The sequence below is a fragment of the Dendropsophus ebraccatus genome, chromosome 6 (assembly GCF_027789765.1).
Source record: "Dendropsophus ebraccatus isolate aDenEbr1 chromosome 6, aDenEbr1.pat, whole genome shotgun sequence".
NCBI lineage: Eukaryota > Metazoa > Chordata > Amphibia > Anura > Hylidae > Dendropsophus > Dendropsophus ebraccatus.
In genome coordinates this window covers 119,382,011-119,404,374 of record NC_091459.1, presented here as the reverse complement: position 1 = coordinate 119,404,374, position 22,364 = coordinate 119,382,011, and the positions used below count along the sequence as shown (strand labels likewise).

The 22,364-nt window shown below is 47.8% G+C and overlaps 1 protein-coding gene across 2 annotated transcripts in view; it reads left to right on the top strand.

The window, feature by feature from the left end:
* Positions 1–5,826: 5,826 nt before the first annotated feature.
* EPHX2 (epoxide hydrolase 2) overlaps positions 5,827–22,364 on the top strand; it is a 51,191-nt gene continuing 34,653 nt past the window's right edge. The window contains exons 1-6 of one of the 2 annotated variants that reach the window (XM_069975748.1): positions 5,827–6,027; positions 13,115–13,199; positions 14,830–14,989; positions 16,684–16,874; positions 17,704–17,826; positions 18,212–18,286. In XM_069975748.1, coding sequence (XP_069831849.1) covers positions 5,924–6,027; positions 13,115–13,199; positions 14,830–14,989; positions 16,684–16,874; positions 17,704–17,826; positions 18,212–18,286 — 738 coding nt within the window. In that variant the 5' untranslated portion in view covers positions 5,827–5,923. Of the gene's footprint in view, positions 6,028–8,764; positions 9,605–13,114; positions 13,200–14,829; positions 14,990–16,683; positions 16,875–17,703; positions 17,827–18,211; positions 18,287–22,364 lie in introns of those variants that run through there. The other variant, XM_069975749.1, reaches the window with a different exon arrangement.

Below are 22,364 nucleotides of genomic sequence, written 5' to 3'. Positions count from 1 at the left end.
GACCACTAGGACCACCACGATCTACAGGATAGGGTCCCGACTCGAGCAGAGTATCTGCTGAATTCATTCTCCATGGAGACGCTAAAGCGCCAAGTACAGTGCTCAGCAGCTCCATAGACAATGACTGGAGTTGTGGCGTTTGGGTAGATCGGTCACTCCATTCTAAACAAAGAAGTCGGCATGGTTCTGGGGGTCACAGGAATCCCTGCGTTTGTCCCCCTGCCTCTTAATGTCACACTTAACCTGTGGATAGGGGATAAGTTAAAGGAGACCTTCACACGTACAGATCTGCTACAGATATCAACGTTACTCAATGATTAAACACAGAGTAAAATCTGCCGCCAATCCAGTATGTGTATGTATAAACTCTTTAAAGGGAACCATTCACCCCGTGGCCCCCGTTAGAAACAGACAAACAGTTACATAAAGGTCAATATACTTACCATATCGCTCCCGGTCCCGTCCCGGATCTCGTTGTTGACACGGAGAAATCGCCGATTCTTCTTCTCCCGCCCATTATGGTAATGAGCTGAGATGAGTCCAACGTCCATAGGAAACGACGGACGAGTCCAACTTATTCATGAGGTCCTCTTCTCGTCGCCGCCCATCCACGCCTCCTGGAACTTGATTGACGTCTTCAGTCTCCTCACGAATTCCCGCGCAGGCGCCGTTGCGAAGGTCTCGTCATCTCTTCTGCGCCTGCGCGGTAAACAGGATACGTGCTCGTGACCTTCCTGTGTACCGCGCATGCGCGAAGTCCAACACGTCGCTTCAGCTCTGACAATCGGCGCACGCGCAGTAAACATTGAAGCTGTGGAGCGGCTTCAATTGTGAACTGCGCATGCGCCGAAAACGACCGTCACGGCGCCTGCGCGGGATCCGGCGAGAAGAAAGAAGACGAGGAGGAAGAAGACCCGGCGTCAATCAAGTGTCGGAGGCGGGGAGAAGGCTGGACTTCGGGCCGGCGGCGCTCATTACCATAATGGGCGCGAGAAGAAGAATCGTCGATTTCTCCGTGTCAACAACGAGATCCGGGACGGGACCGGGAGCGATATGGTAAGTATATTGACCTTTATGTAACGGTTTGTCTGTTTCTAACGGGGGCCACGGGGTGAATGGTTCCCTTTAAGGGTGCGTTCACACCTACAGGATCCGCAGCAGATTTGATGCTGTGTTCAGTTATTTAAATGAAATCTGCTGCGGATCTGGTAAGTGTGAACGTACCCTAAGGTTAGATTCACACAACATATATCCGCAGAGGATTTCACGCTGCAGATCTCTTCACTGTCATTTTTTAATGAAACTACATACTCGCAGCCGAATTGTTATCCCACTACGAGTATGTAAGCAGCAGCCCTCCTAAATAGGACCTGTCACCCCCCGTGCTGGGGCAGAGCCCGGCCGACCTCCCGCTAGATACCCTTATACTTACACCGTGCACGAAGTCCCGCTCCTGGAGCCACTCCCGCCACCGAGATATCACGGTTTGAAGCCCGGCTCCAGTCATTCTCTATGAGCGTCGGACTCATCTCTGATGTACGCGCGCCGAGCTTCAGGTGGTGATCTTGGTGGTGGGAGCGACTCCAGGAGCAGACTTTGTGCATGGCATAAGTATAAGGGTCTCTAGCGGGTGGTCGGCTGGGCTCTGCCCCGGCACAGGGGTGACAGGTTCCCTTTAACCTCCCCTGGCCCAGTACGTTCATTACCAGTCCGCGTTTCGGCGGCTCCCGGCATCTGGTCATCCTGCTCAGCCAATCAGTGGCTGCGGCAGGCTAGCGCAGATATGTTATGTGTGAACCCACTCTAAGGGTGGAAAAATTATTGTATAAATTTTCACCCCCTACACTAATACTTTCTCTAAGTCCTGTAGTTTCTGACAGCATTCAGTCTTTATAGGGGTATCGGCATGGCATATCTAGATTTGGCAGTCTCAACCCACTCTTCCTTGCAAAAGCTCCAAATCAGTCACATTGTGAGGGCATCTCCAGTATACAGCACCCTCTTCAGGTCAACCGACAGATTGTCAGTTGGATTCAGGCCTGGGTTCTGTTAAGCTTATTCCAAAACTTTGATCTTCTTCTGGTGAAGCCATTCCTGTGTTGATATGGCTGTATGCTTTGGGTGATTGTCTTCCTTTTCAGCTTCTCAGCAGACATATAAGCCCTTATTTACATGTTCCGTGCACGGTCTATATATACTGATGGTGTGCAATGGAATTTTAGCATTTCCGACATCAGGTATTAGTACAGTACCACAAAGATTTAAACTGATTTGGAGCTCCAGGCATTATGATACCTGTTGGTTTTGCACCAAACATAACTTTTGGAATTTTGGCCATAAAGTTCACCCTTGGTGTTATCGGACTACAACACATTTACCCACAGGCCGGGCATATCCAGGCTTTGATGTTTGATGAGGCTTTTAGAAAAGGCTTCCATCTTGTCCCCTCTACCCTGCAGCCCATACATGTGAAGAATACATGAGATTGTCACATGCAGTATACACCCAGGACTTGCTTGAAATCACTGCAGCTATCTTAATGTTGACGCTGCCTCTCAGGACCAGTTTTCTTCTTGTCTTTTCATTCTTTTGGAGGAACGTCTAGTTCTTGGTAATGTCCCGGTTGTGCCAAGTTTTATTCACTTTTTCTTGACGTCTTCACTGTGTTTCATGCTATGGCCAATGCTTTTAAAATTTTTGTATACCCTTTCCCCAGATCCCTATGCAACTAGGAAAATGTCAGAACCCTATGCAACTAGGAAAATGTCAGGAATCCTACTAGAAGAGCTGAACTTTATGGGGTCAATCACAATCTCTATAAAATATGGCTGCAATGTACAGAATGTATATGTGACTCACTAATACACAACCACAATTATAATTTTACAGCTATATATATATATATATATATATATATATATATATATATATATATATATTTATTTAAGGAAGAAATCTATAGCGTATGTTCCTGTATCTAAAAGACGTGCAGCAGCCAGGAACCTCAAGCGACTCTACAAGGATGGGAAACCCCTAACCAGTATATCCTTCAATAGCGGATCCTCTACGATCATCGCATCTGGCCTACGTATATAGCGTCCTGCTTTACATCACTTGAGTTACCGAATAATATAAATGAATGCTTCATATTCTTCTACTCCACTGGCAATAAAGGCGGCACGATCAGGGGCTTTTAGAACAGCATATCATGTATATAAGGGAATCATTATGTGGGTAAGAATATCCTGTCTGGCAGTGATAAGCAGCGATATACTCTGCTCAGGAGTCGATCCCTACCTGGGGTTAAGGATTATGTTACATTACCCTCCATTTATATTCATCCCCGCAGCAATGACTGACAACTAAAATAAATAATACACAATCCTGCAGTAACCTCCTCCAATCCAGAATACAAAGAGCTTCCGGGTGTCAAAAGATATTCTGTATGATCAGACATAATACAGTGTCAGCATAACTTAGCTTTTACTAATGCATGCACCATGGCCCTTACCGTACACAAGGGGGCCATATACAATGGATTAGGTAACATATGACTAAGTGAAGCCCCATACAGAGACCCCAACACTGCACCTGAGGGTCCTAGATTTCCTACTTAACATCTATGGAAATATGGTGCAGTCTCATCCGCAGAGTGTGCACTGTGTATTAGCGCTCATACCTGCCAGCAGTGACCAGGAATGGACTCCAGGCATCAATAGTAATCATGGCATGTATGTAGCTAGATGGGGCGACCTACATCACCTGACTGTGGGGGTCGTTGGGGTTTAATGGAAGCTGCAGGTCTAACATGAACCATAAAGTGATGAATTACCATCTACTTCACAACAGTAATAGTAAAAACTACAACATCTCCTTTTTTTGCAGCACGGATTGCAGCCCCGTACACACGGATGTGTGAACGGGGCCACTGAATACCATTGGTTTTATGTTCTGTCCGCAATTGCGGGAAGAACAAAGGATGTGTGAATGTAGCCTTATACTGCACCTTAAGTTGGGGGATCTATAATTCTCCTGTATAAGGTGCACAACCTTTGTAATACTGTATACCTTGACCCTTATAGTGCACCTGGGGGTGGAGGGTCCTATAGTTCTCCCAAAGAAGGTGCACACCCTCTATCTATAATACTGTATACACAGACCCTTATACTGCACCTGGGGGTGGAGGGTCCTATAGTTCTCCCAAAGAAGGTGCACACCCTCTATCTATAATACTGTATACACGGACCCTTATACTGCACCTGGGGGTGGAGGGTCCTATAGTTCTCCCAAAGAAGGTGCACACCCTCTATCTATAATACTGTATACACGGACCCTTATACTGCACCTGGGGGTGGAGGGTCCTATAGTTCTCCCAAAGAAGGTGCACACCCTCTATCTATAATACTGTATACACGGACCCTTATACTGCACCTGGGGTGGAGGGTCCTATAGTTCTTCTGTGCGGATGGACCCTTATACTGCACCTGTAGTTGGGGGTTCTATAATTCTCCTATATAAGGTGCACATCCTCTCTAATACTGTATGCAAGGTCATTATATTGCACCTGGGGGTGGAGGGTCCTATAGGTCTCCTATATGGGTGTACACACCCTCAATAATACTGTATGCACAGGCACTTATACTGCACCTGGCATAGAGGGCCCTAAATTTCTCCTATATAAGGTGCACACCCTCTATAATACTGTATACATAGACCCTTCTACTGCACCTGGGGGTGGAGGGTCCTATAGTTCTCCAGTATAAGGTGCATACCCTCTATAATACTGTATGCAAGGAACCGTATACCGCACCTGTAGTTGGTGATTCTACAATTCTCCTATATAAGGCGCACGTCCTCTCTAATACTGTATGCAAGGACCCTTATACTGCACCTGGAGGGTCCTATAGTTTTCCAGTATAAGGTGCACAACTTCTATAATACTGTATACATAGACCCTCATACTGCACCTGGGGGTGAAGGGTCCTATAGTTTTCCAGTATATGGTGCACACCCTCTATAATACTGTATACATTGACCCTTATACTGCACCTGTAGTTGGGGGTTCTATAATTCTCCTATATAAGGTGCACATCCTCTCTAAGGCTACGTTCACACTACGCAAGAGACCGGCCGTTCCGTGACCCCGGCCGGGTCACTGAACGGCTGGATGATCTCGGCCGGTACTTAAGTACCGGCCGGATGATCTTCCCGGCCGCAGAGCTCTGATGCGGGCGCATCAGAGCTTCCCATAGCACAGTGAGCCGCTCGCTTCACTGTGTGAACTGACAGGTTTTTCTGCGGCCGGAATTCACTGAATTGCGGCCGCAGAAAACTGACAGTAATTTGCGGACCCGTATGGAATCCCGGCCGGAGCGTATACGATGTGTATACGCTCCGGACGAGATCCCATTGAAATTAAGGTATTGTTCCACCCCGCAAAAACTACGGCCGTTGTTCCCATGGCAACAACGGCCGTAGTTTTACATAGTGTGAACATAGCCTAATACTGTATGCATGGACCCTTATACTGCACCTGGGGTGGAGGGTCCTCTAAGGGTCTGTTTACACACACACAGATTATTTGACAGATTTTTGCAGCCAAAACCAGAAATGGATTTGAAAAAAAGAGAAGTCTCAGTCTTTCCTTTATGACCTGTTTCCTGTTTACAGTCCATTCCTGGCTTTGGTGGCAAAAATCTGTCACATAATCTGTGTGTGTAAACGGGTCCTAATACTCCTATATACTGTGCACACCCTCTCTATATCCCAGGTGCCCCTCTCTGCCCGCCTCTCACTATCACAGTGTATACAGGAGCGGCCTCTCGCCCCTTGTACTCCCCGGTTCCGCCTCACACGGGGCGGCGCTCACAGTCCTCGGTGTCAGTGCTGGGCGGCCGGTGTCCCGGGAGTTATACACGCAGACATGTCCGCCAAGCGCTTCGTGCTCTTCGATCTGGGGGGAGTGCTGCTCACCCCGGGGCTGCAGGCCGCCTTCCGGAGACTGGAGGAGACGCTGAGGCTGCCCGGGTGAGGAAAGTGCCGCTCACCTGGGATCACGTGGTTTAGCGGGTCCAGCTCTACGACAGCGGGTGACGTCATACAGTGGTCATTTGATGAGTTTAGGCGGGAAGCGTGCAGTTGTGATCATGTGACAGTATCCAAGTTTACTTTGAGGGGGAACGTGACCTGTGTAGATGAGGGGAGCGATGTTAGGGGGCTGTGTAGATGAGGGGAGCGATGTTAGGGGGCGGTGTAGATGAGGGGAGCGATGTAAGGGGGCTGTGTAGATGAGAGGAGCGATGTTAGGGGTCTGTATAGATGAGGTGAGCGATGGAAGGGGGCTGTGTAGATGAGGGGGGCTGTGTAGATGAGGGGAGCGATGTTAGGGGGCTGTATAGATGAGGGGAGCGATGTTAGGGGGCGGTGTAGATGAGGGGAGCGATGTAAGGGGGCTGTGTAGATGAGGGGAGCGATGTAAGGGGGCTGTGTAGATGAGAGGAGCGATGTTAGGGGTCTGTATAGATGAAGGGAGCGATGGAAGGGGGCTGTGTAGATGAGGGGAGCGATGGAAGGGGGCTGTGTAGATGAGAGGAGCGATGTTAGGGGTCTGTATAGATGAAGGGAGCGATGGAAGGGGGCTGTGTAGATGAGGGGAGCGATGTAAAGGGGCTGTGTAGATGAGGGGAGCGATGTTAGGGGGCTGTATAGATGAGGGGAGCGATGGAAGGGGGCTGTGTAGATGAGAGGAGCGATGTAAGGGGGCTGTGTAGATGAGGGGGGCGATGTAAGGGGGCTGTGTAGATGAGGGGGGCGATGTAAGGGGGCTGTGTAGATGAGGGGAGCCATGTAAGGGCTGTGTAGATGAGGGGAGCGATGTTAGGGGGCTGTGTAGATGAGGGGAGCGATGGAAGGGGGCTGTGTAGATGAGGGGAGCGATGTAAGGGGGCTGTGTAGATGAGGGGAGCGATGTTAGGGGGCTGTGTAGATGAGGGGGGCTGTGTAGATGAGGGGAGCGATGTTAGGGGGCTGTGTAGATGAGGGGAGCGATGGAAGGGGGCTGTGTAGATGAGGGGGGCTGTGTAGATGAGGGGAGCGATGTTAGGGGGCTGTGTAGATGAGGGGAGCGATGGAAGGGGGCTGTGTAGATGAGGGGAGCGATGTAAGGGGGCTGTGTAGATGAGGGGAGCGATGTTAGGGGGCTGTGTAGATGAGGGGAGCCATGTAAGGGCTGTGTAGATGAGGGGAGCGATGTTAGGGGGCAGTGTAGATGAGGGGAGCGATGTAAGGGGCTGTGTAGATGAGGGGAGCGATGTTAGGGGGCTGTATAGATGAGGGGAGCGATGTTAGGGGGCTGTATAGATGAGGGGACCGATGGAAGAGGGCGGTGTAGATGAGGGGGGCTGTGTAGATGAGGGGAGCAATGGAAGGGGGCTGTGTAGATGAGGGGAGCAATGTAAGGGGGCTGTGTAGATGAGGGGAGCGATGTAAGGGGGCTGTGTAGATGAGGGGAGCGATGGAAGGCGGCTGTGTAGATGAGGGGAGCGATGTTAGGGGGCTGTGTAGATGAGGGGAGCGATGGAAGGCGGCTGTGTAGATGAGGGGAGCGATGTAAGGGGGCTGTGTAGATGAGGGGGAGCAATGTAAGGGGGCTGTGTAGATGAGGGGGGCTGTGTAGATGAGGGGAGCCATGTAGGGGGGCTGTGTAGATGAGGGGAGCGATGTAAGGGGGCTGTGTAGATGAGGGTACCGATGTAGGGGGGCTGTGTAGATGAGGGGAGCGATGTAGGGGGGCTGTGTAGATGAGGGGAGCGATGTAGGGGGGCTGTGTAGATGAGGGGAGCGATGTAAGGGGGCTGTGTAGATGAGGGGAGCGATGTAAGGGGGCTGCGTAGATGAGGGGGTGATGTTAGGGGGCTGTGTAGATGAGGGGAGCGATGTAGGGGGGCTGTGTAGATGAGGGGAGCGATGTAAGGGGGCTGTGTAGATGAGGGGAGCGATGTAAGGGGGCTGTGTAGATGAGGGGGGCGATGTAGGGGGGCTGTGTAGATGAGGGGAGCGATGTAAGGGGGCTGTGTAAATGAGGGGAGCGATGTAAGGGGGCTGTGTAGATGAGGCGAGCCATGTAGGGGGGCTGTGTAGATGAGGGGAGCCATGTAAGGGGGCTGTGTAGATGAGGGGAGCCATGTAAGGGGGCTGTGTAGATGAGGGGAGCGATGTTAGGGGGCTGTGCAGACGAGGGGAGTGATGTAAGGGGGCTATGTAGATGAGGGGAGCGATGTTAGGGGGCTGTGCAGATGAGGGGAGCGATGTAAGGGGGCTGTGCAGATGAGGGGAGCCATGTAAGGGGGCTGTGTAGATGAGGGGAGCGATGTAAGGGGGCTGTGCAGACGGGAGTCATGTAAGTGGGCTGTGTAGATGAGGGAAGCGATGTAAGGGGGCTGTGCAGATGAGGGGAGCCATGTAAGGGGGCTGTGTAGATGAGGGGAGCGATGTAAGGGGGCTGTGCAGATGGGAGCCATGTAAGGGGGCTGTGTAGATGAGGGGAGCGATGGAAAGGGGCTGTGTAGATGAGGGGAGCGATGTGAGGGGGCTGTGTAGACGAGGGAAGCAATGGAAGGGGGCTGTGTAGATGAGGGGAGCGATGGAAAGGGGCTGTGTAGATGAGGGGAGCGATGTGAGGGGGCTGTGTAGACGAGGGGAGCAATGGAAGGGGGCTGTGTGATGAGGGGAGTTTCTTACCTTCTAGTGTTTCTTGTAAAGGTCTCCAAGTATTCTGTAAGATTGCTGGCTATCCCAGGACCTGTGTAATATAGGATGTGTGCCCCTAAGAGGATGACCCCACTTTTATTAGCCTCAAACTACCCCTCACAATAATCCAAAACTGTCATGCCAGATACATATGGGGATACAAAGGGACCACAATGACACAAAGTGACTAAAATTCTCATTTTCTGGTCCACATGGTCTGGGCTCCTCTGTGTTCCCTTTTCCTTCCGAGACCAAAGTCACATGATCTGTCTCTTCTGTTGCCAGGCAAGCTGTAACACTCCATCTCTAACCCCGCCCACCACTGACATCACACCAATCAGTGAGCACCTAGCTAAGGGGCAGAGAAACAACAGAACAGTGACAGCCTCCAGAGCAGTATAGGGGAAAAGAAACAGGTGTTTCATCTCATCTCTTTCTAATCTCTCTTTGTGGATGGATATGTGGCCCAGGGTAAGCTTGACTGTCACTGTCAAGGGTTAATAAATTCTGTCTGGCAGTTAGAGAATGCCGGTAGTGCAACCGCACAACATTGCTTGTTGTCCAGTAGTGAGGAAGTTAACAGTAAGAGCTGTGCTATGCATACTGGGAGAGGAGGGACATAGAAGAATCCGGAAGGGAGCCCAGCCAGTGTTGTGCGATATGGGAGGAAGTTTCTGGGTGTGAGGTAAAAGAAAGCAAGGTGCTGTGTGTGAGGTAAAAGCAGTGACAGAGAAAGCCAGATTTATGTGAAAACAGCAGCCAGAGATCATAGCGAAGAAGTTGGATTTGCCACAAGGGAGAAAATTTGGCCCAGTGGGAATGTGATGGAATACAGGATAAGACTGGTGAAACACAGGTACCTGTAAACTGACCTTTGTGAGAAGCAGCCAGACTGTGTGGGTGCTTGGAAGCATTTAATCACTGTCACCACTGAAGTTTCTTTCTTTCACTGTATTGAGAATATATCTGAATAAATCCTGTGTACTACAGTGGAGCCTACTTAATTTAATGAAGTGTGCAATAGAGACGATTAAGGGACCTGACTCACTACACCTCCCCAATTCCCTCAGAATCTCAAAGTACTCACAATACCCCACGTTGCCATGTCAGTTTTCTGCGGCCGTGAATAGTAGCCGCAGAAATCCATGTCAGTGCACACTATGGAGCGAGCGGCTCCATAGTGTGATTTGGGGAATTCTGATGCGGGCGCGCACGGATGCGCCCGCATCAGAACATTTCAGAACATTTCATTTTTTCTAGCTCTTGGGTGGAATACCCCTTTAAGACTGAGGGTTAGGATAAACCCTTGGCGGATGAAACTTCTTAAATAGCAGGAAAAGATGACATCATAGTTATCGGTGACGTTACCATGTCTAATGTTGACTTATGTGCAAGAGCAGGAATCTGAGGCCCTTAGAGGAGCGTCTTCATTCTCATCTGTGCTCCATCCATCTGTGTATAGACACAGGAGGAGGCAAAACATATTATAAATGCTGGTGAAGTGTCAAACCGGGAAGAAATAGGCGAGAGCCAGCAGGGACAAAATAACAATCAAGAATTGCTTACCTCTCCTGGTGCCCACGATGCGCCGTAAGACCAGCTCCGAGACCCCCGCCAGAAGGCATCTTCCCCTGAGTTGTGATCATGACACCTGTCGCGGCTGATGTGTTGTACCCTCAGCCTCCTGCCGTCTCGCCCCAGTCACCATCAGCCAGGTTGTGACGCCAGCTCTGGTGGACATCCCGGAGCCCGGCAGGGGTCTCAGAGTGACAATCCAGCACTGGAGAGTTGGCATAGTTTATGTTAACCCAGTCCGTGTCATTTGAAAAAAAAAAAATGCTGTGGCCAGACTTCTTATTTAGGTCACTGTCATAAAAAATAACTTCTGACCTGTCATTGAGGATGTGAAAAGTTATTAATCACAGCAAGTCTCACTGCAGAGATCAGGAGATATAGCTGGAGAGAGACCGCAGCAGCAGCAGCAGCGCCATCCATCCCTTGGCTGCTCGCTAATTTCAACCATGTACATAGCCTCAAAGACTTACATTGTCAGAATCGGCCAATACGGAGATATGGCCAGTAAGTGGATGGTACTATCTCCCAAGTTATATCTCCTGATAAATGCAGTGAAACCCACTGTAATCAATAACTTTTGACATGCCTAATGACATAGGAAAAAAAAAATAGCCACCACAACCAATACCACTGTTTACACTAAGCAGGTGCGTGCTGCCATTGTTAGGATACACACAAAAACAAGAGTGCAACAGCAACCTGCAAATGCTAGGACTTACCCAATACATTATATAGATATTTGTCTATAGAAAAACTGCTACAGTAAAATTTGAACAAAAATGAGGTTCTTAGCAAAGCATTTGATCAGATAGAGTGTACCATCTGACCATGTTATGGTGACCTCAGAGAGATGGTTCCTACACTCACACTGGCCTCTCTTGGGCTAATAGTAAGCCTTCACAGTGGCCTTGCTGGATCAGTGTAGCACCATCTATCTGAGGTTCACCATAACATGGCAATGAGGGTCCCAGCTATGGAGCCCCCTCTTAGATATCTTATCTAATAGACACACAAATGTACCTCTCCTGGGACAGCTATAATGGACCATACTCAATACTATAAGCTGAGGTTGGGAGGTAAGGACAGCTAGAGATCTTTACCAGTCTATAAACCTTCTGTTTGTTTCTTACAAGCTTCTTTTTTATTCCAAGGACATTGCTGAATACAAAGATGTTTTTATAGTGGAAAAGCAACAGTGATACTGACTGTAACCCGGCACCTGTGTGAACAAAGCCAAACACTCCTCCTCTGCTAGAAGGGAAATCCAACTAGTGCAGCGTCACCGTATACACTACAGACTGAGATAAATACGTTATTGGTTTCTTCGATTAAAGTGTCCCTGTCGTTTTATTTTTTTTTGCAGAAATCAATAGTCCAGGCGATTTTAAGAAACTTTGTAATTGGGTTTATTAGGCAAATATGCCATTATCTGCATTTAAAAAGCCTTTTCCCAGCCCCCCCCCCCTCCCTCCTCTCTCTTGTTCACTGCGCATTATCAGGAAATCTCAACTCTTTTACATCAGTTGAGCCCTGTCTGTCTACTCTATGGAGAGGGGAGGAGGGAGATTAGTCACCAGTAGAGATCAGAGAACAAAAGATTACACAGCGGGACCTGTGTAAAAGCTGCTATTCAGAGGCCAGAGAGGTCAGTGCTGACATCAGAGGAGATAGCTCGGTGATGTAGCTGTAAATTAACTCTTTGTTGTCCTGTTTTGGTGCCTCATATCCCTCCACCCCTCCCTTCTCCATAGAAAACAATGAAGACGGGGGGGGGGGGGGGGGGGGGGGAGCATCAAACTGCTTTTTCATGATAAAAATGCATTTTTCGGCTAATAAACCCAATTACAAAGTTTCTCAAAATCGCCTGGACTATTGATTTCTGCAAAAAAAAAAAAATGTAAACGACAGCAACACTTTAAAACTTTTTCATTAAAATGAATTGCATAAGAGCCTCCATCTCCCTCTCTGCAAATGATAAATGACATGTCAGGTCAGGCCGGCACATCTCTGGTTGCGGAGCATTTGCCAGGGTGTGGTTGGTTGTAATATATTCAGAATATTAGATGATGAGATGCCCTATGTGTGTTTGTAGGGGGGGGGGGGCATGATATATCCATCCTGTGGTTATCGGATATTACACGATAAGACACTAAACTTTCTCATGTGCTTAATCCATTGAATGGTTTTTAGGGATAAGGGTATTAGAGTTAGGTATCTGTATCCGGGGGGATGATGGGTAATGGCTCCATTACAGTGAGCACGCTCTTATGCTAATATTTTCTAATCCTGCTTACATTAGAGAGGCCAATACGTGTCTCATAGGTAACTGCAGCCATTGCCTTATGGCTTTACTTTTTTTCTTAAAATATTTAACACTTATTTGGGAGAGCGATCATTTATTTACATTGATTGTGATGTGGCGGCATCCTGGATCGTTACCTAGTGATGTAAACCTGCCTGACCGATGTCACTGTGTAGCCTAAGGTCTTACTATGATCGTTTACTCCATCTGATCCCAGCAAAAGAGACGACAATGTGGAATTACACTGAATGATTAGCGATGATTTTGGGATCGGCCTAAACTCAACCATCAACGGCACATGAACGATTTCTCGTTGGTTGTTTGATTGTTGTCTGCATTTACACAAAACAATTATCGTTTAAATTCGAACAATATAATGATTTTTCACACAATAATGGTCCCCGTGTAATAGGGCCCTAAGACTGGATAATAAAAGGTTCTATGGGATTCTATGGACTTACATGTGTCTGCATTTTCTTTTTCTTCCAGAGGATTCCTGCTGAATGTGTTTGTGAAGAGTGGCTCTGATGGACCATTGGCCCGGGCAGAGAGGGGACAGATACCGCTCTCTCAGGTGAGGTGGAAAACTGCTGCAAAGGCTCAAAGCATTGTGGTCTATGAACCGTAATGTATCATATGAATGAGATGGTACAGTGGTATATACATCTGTCCGCAGAAGGGTCTCATAAACATGCATAGGATATGTAACACATATAATGGCCACTGTAATAAGGTATATTAAAGGGGTTATTCGGCGCTACAAAAACATGGCCACTTTCTTCCAGAGACAGCCCCACTCTTGTCTCCAGCTTGGGCGGGGTTTTGCTCAGTTCCATTAAGTGAATGGAGCTTAACTGCAAACCGAACCTGACCTGGAGATCCATACAGATCTTCTCCAGATGTTTCAGGTTTTGGGGTTGTCGCTGGCAGTATTGAGTTTCAGCTCCCTCCAATGATTTTCTATTGGGTTCAGGTGTGGAGACTGGCGGCCACTCCAGGACCCTGAAATGCTTCTTGGAGCCGCTCCTTAGTTGTGCTGGCTGTGTGTTTCTGGTCAGTATCACAGCGAGTGGAGCTGATACCAAAAAGTTACGTTTTGGTCTCATCTGATCACACAACAGTCTCCCATGCCTCCTCCTCTGGATCATCCAGATAGTCTGTGGGGAATTTCACACAGGCCTGAACATGCTAGTCTGAGCAGGGGGATCTTATGTGCCCTTAAGGATTTTAATCCATGATGGCGTAGTGTATAACTAAGGCTGCATTCACACGTTCCGTGAAGTTGTCCATGCTCACGGACAATTTTACAGCCCATTGCTTTCTATTGGGCTATTCAGACTTTCCATGATTTAACGGATCCGTGATCCGTGCTGTTAAAAAATAGGACATGTCATTACTCAGAACGGATGCACGGAAAGGATTCCCCATAGAAATCAATGAGATCTGTGCTTTTCACTGACACGGTGACATCTGTGAAAAACACGGATTTGATGTAATAAATGTAATTTAAAATGCTTTAAACAGATCCGTGAAAAACATGGACACGGATGCAAAACGGATGACAAAATGGACTGCTTTACACGGATCACGGAGGTAGCTAGTAGACCAAAATCACGGACAAGGAAAAACACTGACGTGTGAGTGCAGCCTAAGGGTAATCTATATGACTGGGTCTTCAGGTCATTGACTGGATCTTATTGTGTAGTCTGGGCTGATCTTTTTCTGGGCTTACCTTTTTCGGAATCATCCTTACCCTACATGGCAAGATCTTGCATGGAGCCCCAGCGTTTGGAAGATTGACAGTCATTTGTTGTTGACTTCTCACCAAGCTGCTTGCCTATTATCCTGCAGCCCATTCCAGCCTTGTGCAGGTCTACTTTTTCTTCCCTGGTGTCTCTAGACAGCTGTTTGGTTTTGGCCATGGTGAAGAGGAGTGTGATTGAGGAGAGGAGTGTGATTGAGTGTGTGGACAGTTGTTTTTTATACAGGTTACATGGTCAAACAGGTGCAAATATTACAGGTAATGAAAGCAGAATAGGAGGCGCTTCTTAAAGAGAAACTAACAGGTCTGTGAGAGCCAGAATTTTAGCTGGTTGGTCAGTGATTAATTATTAAATTCATGCCATAAAATAGAAATTGTAGTTTTGCAGTAGCTGGAGGGATTCGAGTTTGACTCCTGCGCGCTGAGGTCTGTCTTCTTATAGTTTGTTACAGAAATGACAAAGGAATGTCAGACGTCTGCTGAAGAATCTGGGGTCACCCTTCCCGATACCTTCTCTCTGGAGCCGGCCTTCCATGATATATTTGACAATGGAGGAATCAACAAGCCGATTCTGAAAGCCGCCATAGTGCTGAGAAACCACGGTAAGAATGGCGGATGTTATTATCATCTAGAGGAAGGAAGGTGTCTCTGTCAGCATAGAGAGGATTCTTTACTGTAAGAGCAGTCACACCAAGGTAAGTAGAGGAGCAGTAAAATGTCCGTTGTTGGTCCATGTATCTATGATGGATAAGACATAAGAGATGGAGGATCCTTTACACTGCTGTCTTTTCATTGTCACATCGACCCCACCAGCAGAATAGTGAGTGCAGCTCTGGAGTATAATAGAGGATATTATTAAGGATTAGGACAGGATGAATAATGCAATGTACAGGGTTAGTGAAATTAATCTTCCCTGACTCACAGGGCCCTGCTGCTCCAAATGAGATGACAGCCACACAATGGGCATTTAATATGATGTGCTCGATATTTAATGCAGCTCTGTACCGGCACTTTGCCGACTTTTATCAATGCGGGGCAGGTGGCAGTCAGAACATTACTGCACTAGGCCTGTGACGCCTCTCTCCCTTCGCTTACAGAACGCCCCTAGGCTGGATGGAGGCGGGGAGAGTGGCGCCAAATGCCTAGGGCACTGATGCTTTAAGGCCCTATTCCACCAACAGATCTGACGACAGATTATCTGCCAAAGATTTGAAGCCAAACCCAGGAGTGGATTTGAAAAGAGGAGAAATCCAGTCTTTCCTTTATCACCTGATCTCTTATTATAGTCTGCTCCTGGGTTTGGCTTCAAATCTTTGGCAGATAATCTGTCGTCAGATCTGTTGGTGGAATAGGGCCTTTAGGCCACACCAGTTTTACTGCCCTCATTGATAAAAGTTGCATTGATAAAAGTCGTTTCTCTTCTAAATACTGGCACTGGGAGACAGGCCGACCCCCGATCCGCTGGCGTGGTGGGAGGAGCTCTACAACGCAGTGCTATTGGTTTCAGGGCGGCAAAGTGACAGTACAGAGTCACTTTAATAGATAAAAAATTTTGGTACAAAAGTTACTGGTATGTGGCGCTGTAGTTAGGGAAATCACAATACAAATGTTCAAGTTGCCCCCCCCCTAATTTTGAACATTGCTCTCTAATCAGCTTTAATACTGACGAATGCTAAACCCTACAAATGCTACAACGCCACCTACTGGCATCATGTAAAGTGCCCTTCAGAGCCCTCTGAGATGGGGATGTTTAACTTTGCTAACCCCTAGTGATTATATGTTTATACTGTAACCTTATATTGAAGCGTTGTGTGTTTCTAGGGCATATAGATCTTAACATTCAGAGACGCACATGAAAAACCTCTGTGTACCTCTATATAAATCAGAGGCGTATGGAGGGAGTCAATACATCTGATCAATATGATCCATTCTCAGGGACAAGGTCAGGGACTAACCTACACCTCTTATCTGACTGCAATGTTAACATGTCACAGCTAATTTATACATATGCCGAATAACCAGATCCTATGGGAACATCTTATTTCTCTCCAGGATCATTGATCACACAGTCTTGTATGGCTTCAGTCTTCATATACCACCTCATCTGTATTTTTTAAAGGGCAATTACAGACACAAATGCTGTTATCAGTCCTGACACATCAGATCTTTACCATTGATGTGGTACAGACACTTTATCAGCTACGTTTTGGGAAGCATGGGTTGTTCTATGGTATTCTGAGTATCCTTCACATGACAGGTCCATGACTTGCATCACCATTTAATTCTCTACTTACAGGGTTCAAAACCTGTGTGCTCACTAACAACTGGGTGGATGACAGCCCCAGCCGGCAGCGCACCGCTGACATATTCTCTTTCTTGAACCACCACTTTGACCTGGTCATCGAATCCTGCCGCATCGGAATGAGGAAACCAGAAAGCCGGATATATGAGTATGCCCTGAAGATGCTGAAAGCCGAGCCTCAGGAGGTGAGCCGTTATCTTATAGGGGTAGCATCTTAATCACCATCATATAGGGGGTTATGTCTGTTACAAAATCATTTACAGGGCTGATCCTTTTTTAAAAAAAAGCCTCTTTCTAAAAACAGCACCACTCAGTCCTCAGGTTGGGTGTGGGTTTTTGCAGCTCAGTTCTATTAAAGTGAATAGAACTGTATTGTAATACCATACAACCTAAGGACAGGGGTGGAGCTGTTTCTACAAGAAAGTAGCTGTGCTATTCTGATCTCCCTGTAAACAGATCCCCGGCCTGACTGCTTTGTATAAAGACTGCAGGCCAATCTTCACTTTTCCCAGACCTTATACCCCTATATACAGATCTCAAACCAGAACCCTCCTATATACAGACCCCCAAACCAGAATCCTCCCAAATACAGATCTCAAACCAGAACCCTCCCAAATACAGATCCCAAACCAGAACCCTCCTATATACAGACCCCCAAACCAGAACCCTCCCAAATACAGATCCCAAACCAGAACCCTCCTATATACAGACCCGCAAACCAGAACCCTCCCAAATACAGATTCCAAATCTGATACCCCTATATACAGACTCCAAACCAGAATCCTCTTATATACAGATCCTAGACCAGAACCCTCCTATATACAGATCCCAGATCATAACCCTCCTATTTAAAGACTCCAAACTAGAACCTTCCTGTATACAAATCCCAGACCTTCTGTTGACAAGACTAGGGGTGACAGACATAATTGTGCACACATCATGTACGTTTTTTTTCATCCTTTTCCAGAATGTTCTCCATGACGCTGATTACCTACTGTCTATTTTCTATTACAGACCATTTTCCTTGATGACATTGGTGCCAACCTGAAACCCGCCCGTGATATGGGGATAGCGACAGTGTTGGTCAAGGACACAGAAAATGCTTTGAAGGAGCTACAGGACTTGACAGGCGTGAAGGTAATGGATGGAAATCATGTCTGATTATCCGGCATCCAGATGAGAATATAGCAAACTATGTGTCTGGGGAAAACAGACTATGAGCATTGGGTAATGGTCCTATCATACGGAGCAATAACCTGCCCAATCAGGACGATTCAGGCAGATATAGCTCATTGTCTTTCACCAAGTTTAAAAATCGTCGTCCGCGGGCAGCACATTGCTGCACATTGCTGCATGGGCATCGCTAATAATATCTGTGCAGCCTCATGTACGATTATCAAGCTGTGTTAAGGCAGATCTATCTGATCGGCACTCGCTTACAGTGCAATGTCGGGCCGTGGAATACGGCCCTAAGGCTTTTATATATTGTATGAAAATAAATTTCCCTCTTGTGTTATAACAGATCATAGAAAGTGAAGAAGTACGGCCCCCCTCTGCAGACCCCGACACTGTCCCTCATGGATACGTTACCATAAAAGTAAGATTCCATATTCCATGTAATAAATATAATTCTACAACACACTATATTCATATACCATACACAGAATGCCAACTCATTACACTGATCAACGATAGCCATTCTAATCACATTCAAGTAATGGGAATAACATAGACCATCTGGTGGCAATGGCGGCTGTCATGTCATGGGAGGGGGAATATATTGAAGCAAGTGACCATTCAGTTTGAAAGTTAGACGCCGGGCCTAGAATATCTCCAGAGCGACAGTCTTATGGGATGTTATGTTGTTATCAGTATTTACTAAAAGTGTCCAAGGAAAGAGAACTCGGGACAGGGTCATGGGGGCCCAAGGCTCACTGCTGTGTGTGTGTGGGCTAGTGAAGGCTAGTCCATCAGGTCCAATCCCACAGAAGAAAGAAAAAATCCCGGCACTCGCCAACTTCTGCAAAGTGATTTATTTACACGTGCATATACAGACAGGCGGATAAGGACGCGTTTCGGCGTAGAGCCTTTCTTGTTGAGAAAGGCTCTACGCCGAAACGCGTCCTTATCCGCCTGTCTGTATATGCACGTGTAAATAAATCACTTTGCAGAAGTTGGCGAGTGCCGGGATTTTTTCTTTTTGATGTTCCCTATTTGGCCCAGGCACCGCTTTTCATCGGAGTGCCGACCTTTTCCAGATCACACCAATCCCACAGAAGAACTGCTGTAGAGTAAACTGCTGAAACACTTCCTGCTGTCTATGATAGAAAGGAGTGAGATGACACAGGACATGACAGCTGTGTATGGGGGCCCACAGACCGGTCAGAGGCCATGTGACCCCTGTCCTCCCCCGATAGTGTCTATAGAATTAGAGCATGATGCAAGGGAAGAAGGCGCCTGGTCTATGGGTCACAGGGGGCATCACGGAGCTATGGAGTTCAGGCCCGGAAGGACACATCATAGAGCTATAGGGTCTGGGAGGATATATCACACAGCTATGGGATCTGGAAGGACACATCACAGAGCTATTGGGTCCAGGAGGATATATCACAGAGCTATGATGTCTGGGAGGATATATAACACAGCTATGGGGTCTGGGAGGATTTATCACAGAGCTATGGGATCCGGTAGGATATATCACACAGCTATGGGGTCTGGGAGGATTTAACACAGAGCTGTGTGGTCCAGGCCTGGGAAAACACATCACAGAGCTATGGGGTCCAGAAGGATATATCACAGAATTATTTGGTGTGAGGGGATATATCACAGAGCTATGGGGTCTGGGGGAATATATCACAGAGCTATTGGATCCGGGAGGATACATCACAGAGCTATGGAGTCTAGGAGGATACATCACAGAGTTATGGGGTCCGGAAGGACACATCACAGAGCTATGGGGTCCGGGAAGATATATCATAGAGCTATGGGGTCCGGGAAGATATATCACAGAGCTATGGGGTCAGGGGGGACACATCACAGAGTTATGGGGTCCGGGAGGATACATCACAGAGCTATGGGGTCCGGGAGGATACATCACACAGCTATGGGGTGCGGGAGGATATATCACTGAGCTATGGGGTCCAGGAGGATATATCACAAAGTTATGGGGTCCGGGAGGACACATCACAGAGTTATGGGGTCCGGGAGGATACATCACAGAGCTATGGAGTCTAGGAGGATACATCACAAAGTTATGGGGTCCGGGAGGACACATCACAGAGTTATGGGGTCCGGGAGGATACATCACAGAGCTATGGGGTCCGGGAGGATTTATCACACAGCTATGGGGTGCGGGAGGATATATCACAGAGCTATGGGGTCTAGGCCCGGGAAAACACATCACAGAGCTATGGGGTCCAGAAGGATATATCACAGAGCTATGGGGTCCAGGCCCGGGAGGACACATCACAGAGCTATGCGGTCCAGGAGGATATATCACACAGCTATGGGGTGCGGGAGGATATATCACAGAGCTATGGGGTCTAGGCCCGGGAAAACACATCACAGAGCTATAGGGTCCAGAAGGATATATCACAGAGCTATGGGGTCCAGGCCCGGGAGGACACATCACAGAGCTATGGGGTCCGGGAGGATTAATCACAGAGCTGTATGGTCCAGGCCCAAGAAAACACATCACAGAGCTATGGGGTGCAGAAGGATATATCACAGAGCCATGTGGTCCAGCAGGGTATATCACAGAGCTATTTGGTCTGGGAGGATACATCACAGAGCTATGGGGTCCAGGAGGATATATCACACAGCTGTGGGGTACGGGAGGATACATCACAGAGCTATGGGGTCCAGGACAATACATCACAGAGGTATGGGGTCCAGGAGGATATATCACACAGCTATGGGGTCCGGGAGGATACATCACAGAGCTATGGGGTCTGGGGGGATATATCACAGAGCTATCGGGTCCGGGAGGATACATCACAGAGCTATGGGGTCTGGGACAATACATCACAGAGGTATGGGGTCCGGGAATATATATTACACAGCTATAGGGTCTGGGAGGATACATCACAGAGCTATACGGTCCAGGAGGACATATCACAGAGTTAAGGGGTCCGGGAGGATACATCACAGAACTATGGGTTCAGGAGGACACATCACAGAGCTATGGGTTCCAGTAGGACACATCATAGAGCTATGGGGCCAGGGAGGATATATCACACAGCTATGGGGTCCAGGCCCAGGAGGACACATCACACAGCTAAGGGGTCCAGGCCCAGGAGGACACATCACACAGCTAAGGGGTCCAGGCCCAGGAGGACACATCACACAGCTATGGGGTTTGGGAGGACACATCACAGAGCTATAGGGCCTGGGAGAATACGTCACAGAGCTATGGTGTTTGGGGGGATAGATCACAGAGCTATAGGGTCTGGGAGGATACATCACAGAGCTATGGGGTCTGGGGGGATATATCTCAGAGCTATGGGGTCCAGGAGGATACATCACAGAGCTATGGGGTCCGGGAGGATATATCACACAGCTATGGGGCCTGGGAGGATATATCACACAGCTTTGGGGTCAGCGAGGATATATCACAGAGCTATGGGGTCCAGGAGGATAGATCACAGAGCTATGGGGTCTGGGGGGATATATATCACAGAGCTGTGTGGTCCAGGAGGATACATCACAGAGCTATGGGCTCCGGGAGGATACATCACAGAGCTATGGGGTCCAGGAGGATACATCACAGAGCTATGGGCTCCGGGAGGATACATCACAGAGCTATGGGGTCCGGGAGGATATATCACACAGCTTTGGGGTCCAGGAGGATACATCACACAGCTATGGGGTCCAGGAGGATGTATCACACAGCTATGGGGTCCAGGAGGATAGATCACACAGCTTTGGGGTCCAGGAGGATATATCACACAGTTGTGGGGTCCAGGAGGATACATCACAGAGCTATGGGGTCCAGGAGGATATATCACACAGCTATGGGGCCTGGGAGGATATATCACACAGCTTTGGGGTCAGGGAGGATATATCACAGAGCTATGGGGTCCAGGAGGATAGATCACACAGCTTTGGGGTCCAGGATAATATATCACACAGCTGTGGGGTCCAGGTCTCCACATGTAGGAGCTGGTTTCATGGCACAATGTTATCACTCTACATATATGTTTTCCAGACCATGCAGGCGACCTATTCACAGTTTCTCCTTTGTCTACACCGGATCATGTCCTTCACCTACTTCTCTATTATTCCCTCTTTTACAAAAGATTCGGCCTTGTGCTGGATGTTATATCTGGCAGAACACGTTATAATGAAGCGCAGTCTGTTTCATGGATATTCTATTAACACGCGATGATAAGATATTATTAGTGATATCAGAGGAGCGGAGCCGATTCCCTGTGGCAGCTCCTGTGTTCATCTCATTGAGAGTTGACAGGCTGCATCTCATCACAGACCACACGTGTATATCTATATATGCCACAGCTTGTTCTATAAGATAATGGAAATGTTACGCTGATGATTCAGTCCTTGAAGAGGATACGGAGAAGCCATTGTCTATTGTCTAAAGGGAGTCACTTTACATTAGGGCTATCGCTATAAATAAACCATACAGATCTAGCCACTAAATAGCTAGTAGAAATGGT